General features: G+C 34.9%; 1 protein-coding gene across 1 annotated transcript in view; it reads right to left on the bottom strand.

Moving 5' to 3' along the window:
- LOC306884773 (DNA nucleotidylexotransferase-like) overlaps positions 1–21,104 on the bottom strand; it is a gene marked incomplete at its 5' end in the record, with an annotated part of 120,203 nt that overhangs the window by 65,330 nt on the left and 33,769 nt on the right. Inside the window, one exon of the mRNA XM_079440960.1 lies at positions 8,303–8,405. Within this exon, the coding sequence (XP_079297086.1) occupies positions 8,303–8,405 (103 nt within the window). The remainder of the gene's footprint in view (positions 1–8,302; positions 8,406–21,104) is intronic.

Here is a 21,104-nt window from a genome sequence, read left to right as displayed (position 1 = left end):
AATCCCTAATATCGGTATCCACATTATACACATTTAAAACACACAAAATAATGCAAGTATATATATTTTATGCACTTGCATTATTTTGTGTGTGTTTGCATTAGCACTCAAACATAAAATTATATTAAAAATGTATTAGCAATTATAAAATTGCTGTTGCATTTATCATGATATTGAACTAAGTTACAAAACGTTCTGTCTTCTTATACAAGTTTAAAGTGCAAAAGCATGCAACTTTTATTGTTATTATTATTAATCAAAAAGAATCAGAATATGTTCAATCAATATCTAGACTTCTTTTCTGGCATGTTTTAATCCAGATTAAAATGTAGAAAAAAAATGAAGTAAACAAATGTTTCTACTATAAAGACCAATTTTCAAAAGGACAATTTCAGGGTTATTATAGTTAACTAAAACTAATACAAACTAAAACCATAAAAATAAATAAGGAAAAAAAAAAAATAATAATAAATTCATTGTGTGAAATAAATGGTAACTGAATGTTTAAACTCTATAGACACACACACATAACATATATTTATATATATATATATATATATATAAACTACTTTAAATGACAAAAATACACAACAAAATTACTTAAAATTTAAAAAACAAAAAATAATAAAAATAAAGAATTAAAAATTAATTCAAAATATTGACAAAAAAATATATATATATTTTTACTGAAAAAACACTGACATGGTTTAGTCCAGGGTTAAATGTAAAAAAAATTAAGTGAAAACAAATATTTCAAACTACAAAACAATTATAAATAATCAGTACATATTCAAGCAATATCTAGGGAATTTTAGACCAGATTAGAAAAATATGAAAATAAATAATCTTTAAGTATTAAGCTTTGGTTGGTGTGATACACACTACAGTGAATATAAATGTGTGTACATATGAGTATTTTTGGGGACGAGTGGTTCTCAATTCCCTGTAATGAACTGAGTTCAGTGAGTTACACAGTATGAAATAAAACTGGTGGGTCTGTGTTCTCTTGTCTGACAGTTGAAGACCCATGGATAAGGTTCGATCAGCGGGGGATGAAGAATCACTGACCCAACACTTCTGCCGATTGATTGAGGTGTCGATGCCAGCAGCTGTCCAGGACCGGCTCTGCAGAGGCTTCAGCGCCACACACACAAAACCATTGATTATATTCGCTATATAATCGACCCTGACAACCAGTGGCTGAGTTAATGTTAACCACAGGGGTCAGAGGAAATATATAAATTCACAGCTCTACCGCCAGGACCCGCTGGATCATCTGAGACTGACCTTCTTGAGCAGCCCAAAAAAACTGATAAATAAAAAATGATGCAGGCGCCTTTTCACAAGGACATTTCTCATCCTTTCAGATGTATTTTACTGCTCACTCTCTCCGCAGGCTGGATGAATAAAACACCATGATGTGATGCCATGAGCCTCGAGGGGCAACATCTAGCATGACAAGGTTACTCGACTTAAAATCGACCTTCTTTACCACCACTTAATCACCAGCTGTCTCTCGCCCCCTGGAGGCACGGAGGATGGACATGGGATATTTATTCTCAGCGGTTTCTTTTGCACAACTCAAACTTGAGATCTGAGTTAAGTTTCTTTTTAGTGTCAAATTGGTCTCAGGATCTAAAATCACCATTCAAAAGTTTGAGGTTGCTTAGATTTTGTAAGTCTCTTCTGCTCACCAAGGCTGCATTTATTTTATCAAAAATACAGAAAACAATTGTGAAATATTATTACAATTTAAAACAGCTATTTTCTATGTGAATATCTGTTAAAATGTCATTTATTTCTGTGATCAAAGCTGAAATTTCAGCATCATTACTCCAGTCTTCAATGTCACATAATCCTTCAGAAATCATTCTAATATGCTGATTTCCTGCTCAAGAAACATTTCTGATTATTATCAATAATGAAAACAGTTGTGCTGCCCAATATTTTATTGAAAACATGATGTATTTTATTTTACTGTTTAGGAGAAGCGATTGAGCTGTTCTCATTTGTGATGTTTGTTTCCCTCGGGATCAGATCTGAATGCAGGTGTGATCAGTGTGAAATGTTTCTAACACATAAGCTAATAACAATGTATAAGGACGGATAGCAAGCATTACAAAGCGAAAGAGGAAGGAGTGCAGGCGCTGGGTTATTTTTAATCTCTGAAATGACAGAAAAGGCGACAGGCAACCCATCATCGGCCCGTCGCCTCCCACTCACTCGCCGCATGAACTCCTCCAGGCTTCCAGGTGGCAACAACACGCGTGTTTCATCGCTCTTGTTCGCTCGTAGCGGCTCCATCTATCTCTGCTTATAGTATTCACATTCTCATGTTCATGTCTCTGCTCCATCTGCAGCAGAAATACCTTCTCATGTGCAGATGTCTTATCTACTGTCCTCTGCACTCAACCAGCTCTTTACCAATGAGTCTCAAATAAACACCGAACACCATGTCTACATTACATGCACACAGTACTTCATGATGTGTCAAGGCTAGATCATAATTATAATCAAATGAGACATCTATACTGGAGATAGCAGTGCAATATGGCTGTATATCATCATGGCTGTGATTTGTTTGTACAGTAGGTAATCACGGCTATGCTGATATACAGCCATATGATATTGCGTTTATACAACAGTTCGACGCCACAAGTGTGTAAGTTAAAAAGAAACAACAACGCAGTGTCTTTAAAAACCCTCTTTTGTGCAGAACTACTTCCTTCCGCCACGGACAGTTTAACAGCTGAGCCCAAGCCTCAAAGACTAATTCCAAAACGTCACTTTAGAACTAGTAACGAAGGAGCATTGAATTGATTCATTGAAAGCTTATTGTATTATTAATGTATTAAAGTGCCCCTATTATGGGTTATGAAAGGTTCATATTTTGGTTTTGGGAGTCCCCAACAACAGGCTGACATGCATGCAATGTCAAAAAACACTTGATGCATATAATGTCCATTTATTTTTACCTTATTTGCTCAACCACTCCCAAACGATTCGCTCAACGATTCATTTTTCCAAACCCCTCCTTTGCATGATGATTGCATTCAATGATTCAGAATTGACTCTTTCTTTTGAGAGACAATAACTTACACCTTGCACTTTCAGATTTAAAACTTAGCAGAATGTTTTCATTCACTTAGAGCTGTGTTACACACTGCATGAAAGGTCATTTTCAAAAATACATAATTGCGAATAGGGGCACTTTAAAAGCTGTTTATTATGAAGAGTTGAGTATTATGAGAGAGAGAGAGATTGACTGAGCGAGTGTGATTACCTTCATCTGATACAGCATTCATTCTTCAGCTCAATCTCATATTCACAATAAATCATTAGTTTGAATGTCCGCTGAGGAAAGCGATATCTTTGTCATATTATCCTTTCATCTGTTAAGGGTGATTTCTGGTGACAGCGCTGCTCAGTGCATTTCTTGGCTGTGTTTTACAAGCAGTTGTTGAAAGTAAAAATAACTTCCTTGTTTACAACCCCATTTCAGTCTCTTTCAATTTAAAAGTCTTTACTGCTGACTCGTAAAACAGTCTCTTGTCGCCGTCTAATGGTGGAACAATGAAACTAAAATCACCATCACAAACACACACACTGTTTCCCAATACTAAATACTATTATTAAATGCTACTATTATTTATATAAAATATTATTTATTGAATAGTAATACTTAAACAACAACAGTTATAAAAAACTATAGAAATACACACACAAATTCAATAAAAATCTCTTTAACTTCTTTGATTAAGTTCCTTTAATTTGCTTCAACTTAAATCACCAATTGAACCCTGAATTGAATAAACAAAATCTAAATCAGCATTAATTTTACTGAAACTAAACCGATACTGAGAGCACAAACGGCCTGTTTTCTGTGGCCTTCAAGACTAGAAACTCAATGAACAAAAGATCAGCTCAGCAAACTAAACTGTCTCCAGCTTCAGTGTCCTGAGGTCCATCATCACTTCATCCCTCAGTTTCACAGAAACACTTTACACTTCCACACTAATGTGATATTCAAATCCCTTCTGTCATATCTGAGCATATATGTGACCCTGGACCACAAAAGCAGTCTTAAGTCTCTGGGGTATATTTGTAGCAATGGTCAAAAATACATTGTATGGGTCAAAATTATAGATTTTTCTTTTATGCCAAAAATCATTAGGACTTTAAGTAAAGATCATGTTCCATGAAGATATTTAGTAAATTTCTTACTGTAAATATATAAAAACGTCATTTTTAATTAGTAATATGCTTTGCTAAGAACTTCATTTGGACAACTTTAAATGTGATTTTATCAATATTTAGATTTTTTTGCACCATCAGATTCCAGATTTTCAAATAGTTGCATCTCGGCCAAATATTGTCCGATCCTACCAAACCATACATCAATGGAAAGATGATTTATTCAGCTTTCAGGTGTGTATAAATCTCAATTTCAGAGAATTGACCCTTATGACTGGTTTTGTGGTCCAGGGTCACATATACAGTAGAAAGAGTAAAGGAGTATAGTTGTGTTCTTCTATCCATGTGTTACGGTGATTTTTGTGTTCATCTGCTTCTCCCATTTGTTTTGTTTTGTTTTGTTTTTTACTTTGACTATCACTCTATACAGACTAATACAATCAGATACAACAACAATTGCTCAAATATTTATTACAAAATATACTAATAAACTGAACATTCACTTCAGTGGTCTGAGAGACTGGATGTTTTAACTGATTTCTATTGAACTGTCAGCAACTGAACTGCAGCTCAAACTATTTCAAATATAGTGAATTAAGCTACAAACTCCATCATAAAGCACAATGTTTCCATCTAACATATATTTTGAGCCACAGCTTGTCATATTAATGGAGTGTTTCACTAGTTAGCAGTAAACCAGTTACCTCACCTGAATATGTTCGTAGATTTGTGTTGGATGTTATCTTTGGAATGGAAATATATGGAAAATTTCTTTGTAAGCATCATACTTTTTCACTTTTTGCATTTAATGTCATAACACTAGCGAGCTAAGCCAGTAGTAGTGCTGACAGTGTCATGTAAACATGACTGAAGACGCGAAAAGAGGAAAAGAAAAACCAGGACAATTGAGTGAGTCATTTATGATGGAACCTCTCCGATTGATTCAAACTCGTGACATGATCATTTAGTTCAAGCGATTCACTAGCAAAACCAGATCAATAAAGCCATTCGTTTTTTGAATTTCGACATCGCATGTGATGATTTAAAAAGCAAGTAGTGATGAGTAAAACAGAGCTTTTTGGAGTCTGTAAACCTTTGCATCGCGAAATGATTCACAGTTTCGAAGAGCTCCAAGCAGATCCCGTATCGTGAATCATTTGAATCAGATCAGGACTTCAAAGCGCATATTGCGAATCATTTGATTTAAATCAGGGCTATATAAGTAGCCTATTATTAAACCATTAAGGCAGTACAGTTATAAAAACAAAACAAAGAAAAAAGAAAGAAATAAAGTATAGCCTAAACAAATACAAATCCCTTTAAAAAAAAATAATCATGTGTGCATATATATATATATATATATATATATATATATACACACACACAGTATATAATAGTAAAACCATGGTTATATTTTCAAAAGGGATGTGTTGCCAGCTTAATACAAAACAGAAATAAAAAAGTAATAAATTCACAATTTAAGAGGACTCCTATGAATATAGAGATGCAGTTTTGACTGCTTTAGGATGAACAGAGCTTTGGATATTTCCCATATACTCATCTAAAACAACTTTGAAAAAAAAAGGGGTTTAGAGCCAGATTTTTGTTTATGTATGTGAAATTTAGCTTGAAGGAAGCACAATTAAGTTATATTTCCATATGTACTCTTCTGTGTAGTCAAACAATTCAAAGAAAACACATTTAAAACAGAAAGAAAAGACACTTACAATAGTGTTTAAAACATACGTGCACAGTTCAGTTGAATGATAGTTTACCCTCTCTAGTTTACCCACTTCATGTAGTTAAACTGAAGGCACAAAGCAAACTGTTGCTGAAATATCCACAAACTAAAAAACAAAACTGAAACAAGAGCTTGCAGTTTATCAGATGCACGTCAAGGTTGTGTTCTCTACTGTTATTATAGTAACGATTTCTCCGATTCATTTGTAATATTAAAATAAAATGATGTACTGTACGTGATTGAAACACCCAGCGCTCTGATGCTGCTGTAATGTTGTGTAATTATTGTCTAATGGATATGCTAAAGCTTTCTTTATGAATTATGAGTATGTTGGCTACCATAGCTATACATAAAGACTTTAGATGACATGAAACTGTGGTCACAAGTCTATCATAAATGCAGAAATAATAGGGTGTTGTCTGCTGTTACGTCCTCACCAATGTCAAAATCAAACCTTTGATTTTACCATAGTAAACACTGTTGTTTGTAACAATATGAAGTAGAGCTCCTACAACCCCAAACAGTGGCAAAATCACTATAATGTCCAATGTCTTTAAGGGCTGGTCTACAAATCATCACCCTAAAAATCAGGTGTGTCCTGGTCTCCTGTTTCGTCTTTCTTTCCTGCTCTGTAATCAGCTGCCAAACATTAGAGAAAAGAGGAAGTTGTTTATCCACCAACCGCATGAACAGCTCTGATTGTTTTAAGTGACCATTAAAGGCCTTCTCTGCTAGTACAGGCCAATCAAAACCACGAAACATCGATGAAATCACAGAGAGCATCAGACACACTCCAGCACATCTGATGAGAAACTTTCCTCAAGACGATCCATGTGACTTCAGCAAAACACAGCAAGAACCAGTGCTTACATTCACACTTCATCCACAAAAACACCACATTCATATACTCAGACCTCACAAATCTTAACCCAACCCCGTAAGCATGTGTGGGAAATTAGCTGAATGATCCCACATGCAATAATTCACTTTGACTGAAATATAGATTTTCAACAATGACCAAACAGCAATTAAACGTTAAAATGCTAATAGCAAAAACTAAATAACAAGACAAAAAATAAAAAATAAAACTATTAGACACTAAAATAGTAATAAATTCTAATATGCATATGAATAAATACATTCTAATATTCATATAAAGTAGTAAATAAATTCTAATATGCGTATAAAGTAAACAAATGTTTTGTGTGTATGAAATAAAATAAAATACACTTGTTATTGATTTTTTACATGTGTTTTGTTGTTGATTGTTTTACATCAACAAGATTTTCCAGCAAACTAAAGTAAAAAAACGAAGGAAGAAATTAATGAATGAATGATAAATATACTAATATGCATTTTAAATATAATAAAATAAGTATAATACAAAGCAATTTACATATTTATGTGCTTAATATAAATACCCTGCAATTGTACTTCTGGTACTAAACTGGTATAGTCTGCTATATTGGAACATCTAATTTTGTACGTGCTGAAGGATATTTGATTGTGCTAAAGTGGAACTATTGCAAGTACACTTCAGGTACACTTTAAATATCTTGCATTTAAAGACCGATATTATTCAAAGATCATGCAATCCTCATCAATAGTGACATTAAAACACATTTTAGGCTTAATATTAAGAAATGTGCTACTAAACTATATATTAAAAAAACTACTAAATCTACCTAATATTTAGAAAATAAATCAACATTAGTGTTACTAACATACATAAAATTAACAAATATATAACCCTAACATTAAATAACAAAACAAAAACATAAAACTACATAATAAACAATTATAGGGTGTGTGCATGTTTATGTGGTTTATGAGGACACAAATTTGTATAATGACATGGGTATGACAGAGGTATTACAATATGAAGGTGGTTTATGAGGACACTGCCTATGTCCCCGTAATTCAAAAGGCTTAAAAAACATACTAAATGGTGTTTTTTTGAAAATCTAAAAATGCACAAAGTCTCCAGTGAGGGCTAAGTTTAGGTGTAGGGTTGGTGTAGGGCAATAGCACACACAGTTTGTTCAGTATAAAAACCATTACGCCTATGGAGAGTCCCCATAAACCACAAAAACCAACATGCGCGTGTGTGTGTGTGTGTGTGTGTGTGTGTGTTTGTTTGTGTGTCTGTGTGTGTGTGTTGTGTGTTCATTGTAAGTCTTTGTAAAAGATTCACAATCAAGGTTTCCCAAGCAAAACTTTCCAAACTGCCAAGTGTATTTTTAAAGTAGGTCACCATTTCTGAAGTGAAACACGAGGTCATTCATTTAATGCACTGAGAAACTGATTTCAGTATTTGGCCAAACAATCTACAGGTAAAAGCTTTTTCGGCAGAAGGTGTTTTTGTACCTGGCTTTTGAACCTCTCGATCACCGCGGGCAGAATCACGTCCTCCTGTCCGGCCTCAGGTGTTTTAATGATGAAGTCCACATCGTGACCGAACTCCTTCCCCCTGCACACACACACACACACACACACACACACACACACACACATTACACACTGAATGCATGCTCATCTGCATTAAACAGAATCAGACGGAGACAGTATCAGCGGATCGTATGATGAGACAGTAACAGTACGGGACGAACGGCTCGTTTAAAGCCTTTGCCTTTTCCTAGATATTACTCAAATAAGGCATTTGGCCTGCGCCATTAAACTCTCTTCTGCCGGAGCTGTCAGACACTTATGAGTTTCACTGCTGTGTAGAGAGATTATGAAAATGAGTCTCCAAAACTCAAAGGCCTCGCATGCTCCAAATTCAGGTGGGAGGAAAGAGATATTCAGAGATATTTATGTAAAAATACATAACAGCTGGTGAGGAGGAAAAAAATCCATCTTTCACAACAGTTCTGTGTTTAAAATACATCCAATGGCTGAGTCAAATTTAAACTGTAAAAAAAATATACAAAAACACAATTCATGATAGGCAAAACATACAAATATATCACACCAATGTGTTGTCCATCAGAAATGAATGATTGAATTATTATTGAAAATAACAACCCATAAATCATATGACAACATGGCCCACATTTCACCTATAATATATTATTAAAATTATTAAAATACATTTCCAAATAAATAAATACATTTTCAAATCAATAAATTACTAAATAAATACATTTCTAAATGCTTTTCTACATTAATAAATGAATACATAAATTAAAATATTCTAAATAAATCAATGTCGAAATAAGCAAATACATTTTAATTTATACATTTATTTCTAAATAAACATTTATAAATCAATAAATTACTAACAGAATGCATTTCTAAGTACAAAAGCATGCTAAATAAATTCTAAATTTCTAAATATATAAATACATTTGTATTTTTAAAATAATTAATGTATACATTTCTAAATAAATGCATTTTTAAATCAATAAATTACTAAATAAATTAATTTGTACATTAAAAAATCTAAATAAATTACTAAATAAATACATTTCTGAGTACATTTCTAAATAAAAAATATTATAGTAAATAATGATTATAATTTCTAAATAAATAATATTCTAAATAAATAGATGTCTAAAATTAATTATTGATTAATAAAGAAATAAATGTCTATTTTTTAATAAATGATTACATTTATTTAAATAAATACATTTCTATCTACATTTCTATACATTTAAATAAAATAAATTTAAATAAAATATTTTACAAATACATTTCTAAATAAATAAATATGTTTCTTAACAAATATCTACATTCTAAATAAATACATACACATATATATATATATATATATATATATATATACACACACACACACACATGTATACATATACAACCTTTGTAACCTTTCATCAAGTCCAATATCTCAATCATTCACCATCAAATCAATTCCTGATGGGTCTTAACCTAATAATATTTTTAATCTTGTGCTTTCATTGTGTTCACAGCTACTATATATATATATACCTGTGAGAGAAAACAAGCATTCATAAAAATTGTACTTTTGACTCAGGATACTATAGTTAGTGAAATACAGCCTTGTTCTCCCTTATATTTAGATAGACATGATTATGTATATTACATTTGAGATATTTGAATGGATCAGATGGTGCCACATTCACAGTCACGTCAAGGACCATCTGAATCCATAAAAGCTGAACATTGTAAATGTACACTTGAGCCGACACGAATGAGTCTGAGCAGCAGAACAGCATGTGAATGCGGGTTTGTCTGGTTTTAAAGGCAGGTGCTAAAAGTGAAAAACACAAGCGTAGGCACAGTTCGATGGATAAGAGGCTCTCAAAACTCTGAACTTGCATTTCTCTTTTCTCCTGCTCGCAGATGTAGTGCCGAATAAACATTACTTCATATAACCCAACGTCAGGCTGCTATTAAACGCTGCTTTTCGTACAAAACCGCAAAGTAAGAGAACACCTATTTTCATCCACTTTTTAAGAATTCATGCAGCTTGCGAATTATTTAGTGCAGGAGTTTTAGAAATGAGCTATTTACTGCCGGATCCGATATTGAGTTGAGAGAAAACTGCAGTGAACTCTGAGCCGCTTGTTTTTCATGAGTAGGCACAGATTTATGGCTTGACAAACTGCTTTCCTATAATACAAAACACCTGCGGCTCTGTTCCAATACGTCCTGAGCCTACAGTACATTAGCAGCATCCATACATGAAATCATCAGATTGAGCCACTCTAATAAATGCATTTAAACATACATACATATAATTTAAAAATAATAAATAAATAAATACAATTCTAAATTAAACAATTCTGAATAAATACATTTCTAAATAAATAGATAGCTAAATGTGTAAATAAAAATATAGATAAATAAATACAAGTCTAAATAAATACTTTATAAATAATTATAAATAGTTTGTATACATTTATAAATTAATAAATAATTAAATTTCTAAATAATCAAATTAATAAAAAAAAATCTCTAAAGAAATGAATTCCTAAAACAAATAAAATAACACATTTCTAAATAAATAAATGGATGTCTAGATAAATTAATTTCTTAATGAATACCTTTCTAAATACGTAACACTTCTAAATAAACAAATAAATACATCTCCAAACAAATACATTTCTAAAATAAAAATTTTAAATAAAACAATAAACTTTCTAAATAATTTTCTAAATAACAAAATATATATTTCTCTTTTCCAAAACCTAGTGAGCAGCTTTGATCATTTCTAAATAAATAAATAAATGCTTTTTAAACAAATGTCTAAATATTTAAATAAAAATATGTTTATTTGTTTCAAAAAAAGGTCTACTGCCTACATGATCAAAATAAATATAAATAAAATAAATATAATAATAATAATAAAAATATAATAATAATACTTTTATAAATTAAAATGTGTAAATAAATAAATAAACATCTAAATATTTTGTATAAATGTCTAAATAAACAAATATATAAATTGATACCTAAAAAATAAATACATTTCTAAACAGGGGCGTAATGCACTCATTATTTTTGAGGGGGCACGAGTGTGTGTGTGTGTGGGGGGGGGGGGGTCGTCATGTGACAGCGGCTACAATAGCACTTATGTTCTTATGTTTTATTTATTTCTCCTTTTTATTCGAAACATTCTCAAAATGCATTAACTATATCATGAAATATCTCGATTCTCACCTTTATAGATTATGTTAGTTGATCTATAGTGGGTGATAGTCAAAGTAGCCTAATTATGTAGCCTATTAACTATGCATAAAAACCTCTGTTTACTTAAGTAACAGATATGGGCGTCATGCCATAACATAGTTTTAATACGACTGACTTTATATTTAATGTGAATTTAACATTGAAAGTTAATGTGAATACAAATATTGTAAGTTAGGCTACTTATCATAACACTTTCATTGTACAGAAAGAGAGCAAAGAACATTTTCACTGACAGTCTAGAGTTCAAGCACTCTCAAAAACTCCCATTAAAGTTACTGAAGCTGTTTACACTGTGAAATTAATATCTTACAGATTCATACACACATCTGCACTTTATTGTTTCTAACGAGAAAATTCGCCAGAAAGAGATATTCAGTCAGTGAGCGAGTGGGCTGGCATTTTAATGACTCATCTGAACGCCTCTGATTGGTCCTTGCATTCATAAGCGCAACAGCATCATGTGTGATTGGTTACAATGCACAGTGCTGTAAAACTCCTCTGTCTCTGGCTCAGCGCCAGCCAGGGGACGCAGATTTGAATTGAGCAGCTGCGCTGAACGATTTAATCACACTGGTGTGATTGTATCAAATATAAATCTGCTTTTTTTTTTTTTTTTTGTCTTTCGGAAGCTGCATTCAAAATCCACTTAATTGGCTCAGAAATCTGAGGGGGCACGTGCCACCTCACTTTGAATGGGCATGACGCCTCTGTTTCTAAACAAAGAAATTTCTTAATAATTAAATTTCTAAATAAATAAAAATAAAATTTCTAAATAAACAAATGAATTAAAATACATTTCTAAATAAATAAATAAATCACAAAATAAATTCCTATACAATAAATTTCTAAATAAATAACATCCAAAATAAATTTCTAAATAAATACACAAAAACACATTTCTCTGTTCCAAAACTTAATGAGCAGCCTTGCTATCTAATGCATGAGCAGCATCCTAAATGAAATGACTGAACTGAGACCCTCTACATACTCAAACAGTGCTTTTGACATTGTCACCAATTGATTATGAAATACATTTGATGTTTGCATGTTCCAGAGTTAATATAGTACTGTTATTAGCATATAAACAGACTATTTTCATGCTCATAAATAAGTGTTATTAAAGCCTAAAGCATCTCTATAAACAAAAATGCTTAGAGCAATGTACACTGGATTTCATGCATGGCTGAACATCTCAGCTGAAGTAAACTTCTGGAGACTCTTAATGGAGCTGTTAATGTAAACGTGTGTTCATGTCACAGGAACTGGCTTCAATCTTCCAGGCAGAATACAGAAAATGAAAGAGCCGTGAATGAAGCCGAGCTGTGGTGCTGAACGCGATTACAGAGGCAGTATGTCGCTGGTTTTTGATCCAGACTTCAGAAATCAGGCCTCAGAAGACACTACTAAACCTTCTTCAAACCAGCGATGCCGATGGACCACATGCCGGCTCCGGTCCACCTCCTCTGATGGAGATCCATCAGATGCAAAGCCAAAACATTGCACGCTTAAGTTGACATGCAAGAGAGAACAAATGAATCCTGGATCAGCCAGAAGCAGCGTTTGATCCTGCTGCTGCCTTCAAGTCCTCCAGGAACTTCCTTCTTATGAGTTCAGAAATAGTGATAATGATACGACCACGATTTTAACAGAAATCAAATGTATGTGTTGGGTTATTTTAGATTTCTTACTCTTTTTTTTCCTCCCCTTTTTTAACATATTTTTGGAAAACAACAAGTCATTGTTATATGTTATGTTAGTATTATTCATATACTATACTAGAATTATTATTATATATATATATATATATATATATATATATATATATATATATATATATATATATATATATATATATATATATATATATATATATATATATATATATATATATGAAAGTATTTAATCATATTTTCATTTAGCTTTTATTTTTATATCCTTAGTTTTCATTTTAAATGTAGGTTAGGATTTGTCTTTGTTTTCTCATTTTGTTATGTGCTTTTGTTCTTTTATTAGTTTTTTTAAGTGGAAAAAAAAGAGGAAAATAAGTCACAATTACATTTAGAAACTACAAACTTTAAACTTAAACAAGTATTTTAAAAACTGCACTCCATGACAAATTCTTCCAATTTAACGATATTCAAAACAGAACATGAATGAAAAATATGTTTAAAACAAACAAATTATAATTGCAGCTATTATAAATCAAGGACAACATTTTTTACAGTACAAATCCAAATGTGCACTTTGTGCATGATTTTCATGCTTAACATTACATGCATTAGTCGCTTTGAAATATAAATCTCACATTTCGGATGATTAAAAGCCATGACTTATACTCCAGAGAATACTTACAAACAAACACTGGATGCTGCACTAGTGCAATTTCATCATTAGCATGCTGTCAGAAAGAATAAGAGGAAATATAATCTGTCATAAACCAGCTAAATAAGCAGTTTTGGTTAAGATCTATCAAAATTCTTGATTAAACTAAACTGTATCATCAACATTCACGATCAAACTATTAGCAAAAAAAATTAGCATCCACTAATATCGTCATTATGGCGGCGCTCTTGTGAGCTTGTCAAGTAGATACAATCATTCCGACGCATCTGGAAGACAGCATTAGTCTTCAACGCTATAGCTAATGGCAACAGAGTGAAACCGAGTGAAAAGAGAAGGTCTCCCGGGTCATTTTAGAGGAGTTTATTGAGTGGGCGAGCGATGTGACAGTTCATTTAGAACTCAACAAGCCTTGCTAATGTGCTAAAGTTTAGTGCTGGTGTGTAGGAGTTCAGCTCATCACAGAGCTGCATTAGCAGTCACTTCTAAACACAAAAACATGCATATAAACCCACTGCTAAACAAACAATATTAGCTTTAAAAGGCATGCTAATGCTGCAGTTCAGACAGTTAGGACACAATGACGAACGCTGAAGTGCAGAAGGTCACATTATATTTGAGTAATTTTAATTTTAATGGCTAACTGTCTTTGCATGTAAGCATGTGTTTTGCATTTGCATTCAAAAAATAAACATTGTCATTTTACTCACTGTATTGTAATTCAAACCTGAATGAGGTGTTTATGCAGCAGAAACATATAAAAAAAACTCAAAAAGTCACATCTCATTTCAGAATTAAAACATGGCTATTCAAGCCTAGGTTATTCTGCTAGGTTTGACATCATATTGATTTATAGAATCAACCGCACAGCAACGCCATAGTAGTCTACCAGAACACCCCGACAACCACATAGCAATCTACCAGAACACCCCAGCAAGCGCATAGCAACGCCATAGTAATCTACCAGAACACCCCGACAACCACATAGCAATACCATAGCAATCTACCAGAACACTCCAGCAAGCGCATAGCAACACCATAGCAATCTACCAGAACACCCCAACAAGTGCATAGCAACGCCACAGCAATCTCCCACAACACCTCGGCAACCACACAGCAACACCACAGCAATCTACTAGAACACCCCAGCAACCGCATAGCAACGCCAAAGCAATCTACCAGAACACCCCAGCAAGCGCATAGCAACGCCAAAGCAATCTACCAGAACACCCCAGCAACACCATAGCAATCTACCAGAACAGCCCAGCAACCACATAGCAACACCACAGCAATCTACTAGAACACCCCAGCAACCCCATAGCAACACCATAGCAATCTCCCACAACACCCCGGCAACTGCATAGCAACACTATAATGTCCCACAACACCCCAGCAACCACATAGCAACACCATAGCAATCTACCACAACACCCCAGCAACCACATAGCGGCAACACCATAGCAATCTGCCAGAACACCCCTGCAACTGCATAACAACACTATAATGTCCCACAGCACCCCAGCAACAGTATAGAAACACTATAATGTTCTGCAACACCCCAGCAAAAGCATAGCAACACCATAGCAATCTACCAGAACATCCCAGCAACCACATATCAACACCATAGCAATCTCCCACAACACCCCAGCAACCGCATAGCGACACTATAATGTCCCACAACACCCCAGCAACCACATAGCGGCAACACCAGAGCAATCTGCCTAAACACCCCAGCAACTGCATAACAACACTATAATGTCCCACAGCACCCCAGCAACAGTATAGCAACATTATAATGTTCTGCAACACCCCAGCAAAAGCATAGGAACACCATAGCAATCTACCACAACACCCTGGCAACCACATAGCAACACTATAATGTCCCACAACACCCCAGCAACTGCATATCAACATCATAGCAATCTACCAGAACATCCCAGCAACCACATATCAACACCATAGCAATCTCTCACAACACCCCAGAATCCACATTGCAACACCATAGCAATTTCCCACAACACCCTGGCAACTGCATAGCAACACAATAGCAATGTGTATTAGAAACAGAGCTAATTTTAGATATTATCTATTGAATATGTTCCACTATGCAGCATCTCTAGAATCAAACACAGTTCTGGCAGGTTTGATGTCAAACTGATTTTGTGCATCTGGTGTCCTGAACATTTTCTGAACAGCATGAAACTTGCATGAAGCTTCGTTGTCATTTTTGGAGCCTGACATGCCTATTTTACTTCATTTTTATTGAAAAAAAAAAAAGCCACGTGAACTTCTTGTCTTCTGCAAAAGAAAGAAAGTTCCATGGGTACAGCATGAAAGCGTGTAAATTATGACAGAAAGTTTATTTTTGGGTGAACTCGTATAATACGGTTAACTGTATAATATAATCACTAACACACACGGTAAGTCTTTCAGAAAGTGCAAACCCATACGGCTGAACTGGTGCCGCACACCCATAAAGAGCTCCTGAAAATCACTCTGGAATTACTAGATATTACATGACAGCTATTTATTTGCTGTCATAGTGAAATACGCTGGTGTTAGAGGCGGCATTCTGCTTCTCAGACATCACACATCTTTAGAAGAGCTTAAACGCTGAAATGCTAAATTAAACCCCTCTGACTTCTGTCACTTTCACAGGCTAAAAATACATAGATGAGAGAGAGAAGATGAGACTGCAAGAAGAAGAGTGACGCATGAGTCTTCATCAAACACAGAGGAATAACAGCTCTTACTAAACTCATTCATGAAATCAGTGATTAGAAGTGTTTGCCAAGCCAACCACTATTACTATTAATGGACATATTAAAAAACAACAACAAACGATTAGACTTTTCACTTGACACAGTAACAAATCACTTAAAATATTAATAACTACATAGCCATAATCTATCAATCACACAGCAACACTAAAGTAAACCCCATAACACTCTAGCAATGGCTAGCAACACCAGAGTAACCCATACAACACTCTAGCAGCTGCATAGCAACCCCAGAGTAACCCATACAACACTCTAGCAGCTGCATAGCAACACCAGAGTAACCCCCTACAACACTCTAGCAGCTGCATAGCAACACCAGAGTAACCCATACAACACTCTAGCAGCTGCATAGCAACACCAGAGTAACCCCCTACAACACTCTAGCAGCTGCATAGCAACACCAGAGTAACCCCCTACAACACTCTAGCAGCTGCATAGCAACACCAGAGTAACCCCTACAACACTCTAGCAGCTGCATAGCAACACCAGAGTAACCCATACAACACTCTAGCAGCTGCATAGCAACACCAGAGTAACCCCCTACAACACTCTAGCAGCTGCATAGCAACACCAGAGTAACCCCCTACAACACTCTAGCAGCTGCATAGCAACACCAGAGTAACCCATACAACACTCTAGCAGCTGCATAGCAACACCAGAGTAACCCATACAACACTCTAGCAGCTGCATAGCAACACCAGAGTAACCCATACAACACTCTAGCAGCTGCATAGCAACACCAGAGTAACCCCTACAACACTCTAGCAGCTGCATAGCAACACCAGAGTAACCCCTACAACACTCTAGCAGCTGCATAGCAACACCAGAGTAACCCATACAACACTCTAGCAGCTGCATAGCAACACCAGAGTAACCCATACAACACTCTAGCAGCTGCATAGCAACACCAGAGTAACCCATACAACACTCTAGCAGCTGCATAGCAACACCAGAGTAACCCCCTACAACACTCTAGCAGCTGCATAGCAACACCAGAGTAACCCATACAACACTCTAGCAGCTGCATAGCAACACCAGAGTAACCCATACAACACTCTAGCAGCTGCATAGCAACACCAGAGTAACCCCTACAACACTCTAGACCAGGGGTTTTCAACCTGTGGGGCATCAATTAATTCAGAGACATTGCCTTGAAGATTTATGAATACGAGCTTTCAAATCTTCAGCCATCCGCTAGGGGGCAATCTGACTCCCGCTGTTAGGCGACAGTGAGAATGGTGTAAAATTATTTACGGTTAGTCATGTCAGAAATCCAACCACGGATTGGCATGTTGTTATCTCAGAAACAGGCTCAGCCATCACACTGAATCAGGTAAGCTGGTTATATGTTTATGTTTCTTAATGCTACGCACTGGAAACGCAGCAAACAGTATGTGAATGATGTTCGTAAACATCTGGGGGCATCTGTTGGGGGGGCTTACTTTTTGATTCGAGGGCCACATTAAGTGAAAGGCCGCATAATATGTTTATGACAAATGAAGCTTTGATTTTTTTTCTTTTTCTAAATTGACACTCACGTACTACTGTATTGTAGGCCCTATGTATACTTGTACACACATGGTAGTTCTATTTTTGTACCATCTCTACCTATTTTTATGAGCACTTCATGAAACACAGATAAGTTGCATCGGTGTACAAGTCGATTGATGTATAAGACACATTTTATCATTTCATTCAAAAATAATGTAAAATAAACTAAACGTTTACAAACATTTTAAACATGTATTTATATTCCCTAAACTCCACAAAATCCCTGTAAATTTAGCAGTGTTCAGAATAGAAAAAAAGAACGAAAATATAAGTAAAAAACAAACACAAATTATAGTGGCATTCGCCATAAACATATATTATAAACACCCAGCCAAAATATTTAAAGCGAAACTGAAACTAGCGGCGTGTTTGCTGGAAAATGCACAATACAAACTCACTTGCCTTTTCTCATTCGTCACCAATCCTAATGTGTGCACTTTGCGCTTGACCTTCATTGCTTTATATAAGTCGCCTTGGAAATCACAGCATGTTTCAGATGAAAAAACACAATTTATAATCCAGAACCAAAACAGTAGCCTATATCCATTTTCATAAAAATGTGTGGAAAACAGAAGAAAGCATATCTTTGCAAGATAAAACGACAAATTATTTCCATGTTTTCCCCACAAAATTACAGTGCCCGTAAGGATAACAATGGCATTTGTTCTGATACTGGAAAGTCTACAGAGCCTTTTAAGCATTTTTAAAACAGTTCCAATACAAGGCATTTTTCAAAACAAATTAACACTTTCACATTTTTAAAACGTAACTTTTTTACAAGTGTGCCATACAGCTATTTTGACTTTTTATTTTGTATTGCTGTGCAGCTTGAACGCGCCGTCCGTCAAAAATAGAGTAGGCACCTATCTTTAACAAAGCCGCGTGGAGAGCCGCTTCTGAAACGTGCCGCGGACTGACTAGAGTGGGTGCGATCAGCTCCGGTGGCCGCGTCAGGGGTTATATACTGCACTACAGGCTACAGCATCATGCCATCTATTGGATTTTACTGATATTGCATCAGATTAGCTATTTTGGAACAACTGCCTCACGGGCTGGATGAAAACAGCCGCAGTTTGCCCACCTCTGCAGATTCGTATCATTTTTTAAAAATGCCAGAAGTGATAGCGGCCACAGATGTTTGGACACCCCTGCTCTAGACACTGCATAACAACCCCAGAGTAACCCCCTACAACACTCTAGCAACTGCATAGCAACACCATAATAGTCTCCTACAACACCATGCAGTACTAACTGCATAGGAACACTACAGTAATCTCCTACAACACCCTAGCAACTGCATAGCAACACTCTAGAAACCTCATAGCAGCACCATAGCAATCTCCTATAACACCTTAGTAACATAGCAACGCCACAGTAACATCCCATAGTGACTGTGCAAGGGCAAACACGTCTCACAGTTTCTTTTCCCAAATTTCAGAGTTTAGTAAAAATCCAGTTTCAATCCAATATTGCAATGCCATTTCTGGTCATATTTCACAGAGTCAGCTGTGGTACACATTAGTTGTAATATCTGCTGTGAGCCGCTCAGGACAGTGCAGTGATTTCTGTGGGTAATTGATCAGAGAGGCGTCACACCTCAGTTATCCGCCTTCCTTTTCATTTCTAATGAGCTGTGCTGAAACACAACGCCGGCACAATTCAGCCGACTGCACATGCTAAAACCATCAGCATAAATTCACTTTACCTCCTATCAGCTCAAATTCAAACACTAATGTGGGACAAACGTTCTTGTCTATGACTAGGCTATGAGTCCTGCTTTCATTTCACTTACAGACGTCAGTCAAACACAAGTGCTGACTTCAGTCCGTCTCATTAATCTCACGCTCGTCTCATCGGAGCTCAAACAGTGTCCAAAGAATTGATTGATGGCCTTTTCAAAAGCATAAGAAAGATTCACGCAAAATATTAGTAAGCTGGTGGTAGTTCTTCATCATCCAAAGTTTAATTAATAGATGGTGTTACTTTAATGTTCACAGTGTGTCTCTTCAGTTTCAAACAGGAAATGAAGAAAATGTAAGGAATAAACTGAATGGAACAAAATACGTCAATATGGTCTCTAAACAAAAATGACTTTGTTGTATTATCAACACTTTGAAGGGGACTTTTAAAGCTTGTAAATACAATTGAAATATAACTTTTACTGGATCTTCTGATCACACTGCAAAAAGTTTGTGTCTTGTTTCCAGTGCAAATCTCAAGATTCTTAAATCAACATACATTTACTTGAGAAGCAAAATAACCTTTTTATAAAAAATTTATCAGAACGATCAATTATCTTGATAGATATTTGTTCTTGTTTTAGGCATAAACTAATCAGTTTTGTTCAGTTTTCAAAAAATCTCAAGTAAATGTGTCTTGATTTAATGATGTTTAGATATTGTTTTGTTTGTCAAGTCAAGTCACCTTTATTTATATAGCGCTTTTAACAATACAGAACAATACAGTTTGTTTGTTTTTTGGAAGTGTGTGCAACATTTAATGCAAGGACTTTAAGATGAATTTAACACGTTCTACTCCAACTCCAAGTCCTACTCCAAAGACCGTTTTAAGGCCTTAATTTGTGGAAGGGAAGAATTTTGTATTTTTGTATTTTTTTACAGTGCATGCAACATTTAATACCATGACTTGAGGGCTTTAATTTGTGGAAGATCAAATGAAGACTTTTAAAGACCTTTTAAGGACTCAAAAAACGGTTTTAAAAATATCCTTTATTTATTTATTTATTAGGATTTAATTAATTATTCGCTTTTCATCAAATTGCAATTTTTACATTAGTTAGTAGTTTCTGGGAAAAAATACTAATAGTA

This window comes from Barbus barbus (genome assembly GCF_936440315.1).
Source record: "Barbus barbus genome assembly, chromosome: 18".
Lineage (NCBI taxonomy): Eukaryota > Metazoa > Chordata > Actinopteri > Cypriniformes > Cyprinidae > Barbus > Barbus barbus.
The sequence above is the reverse complement of the archived record's forward strand: the minus strand, read 5'-3'. Positions and strand labels throughout refer to the sequence as shown.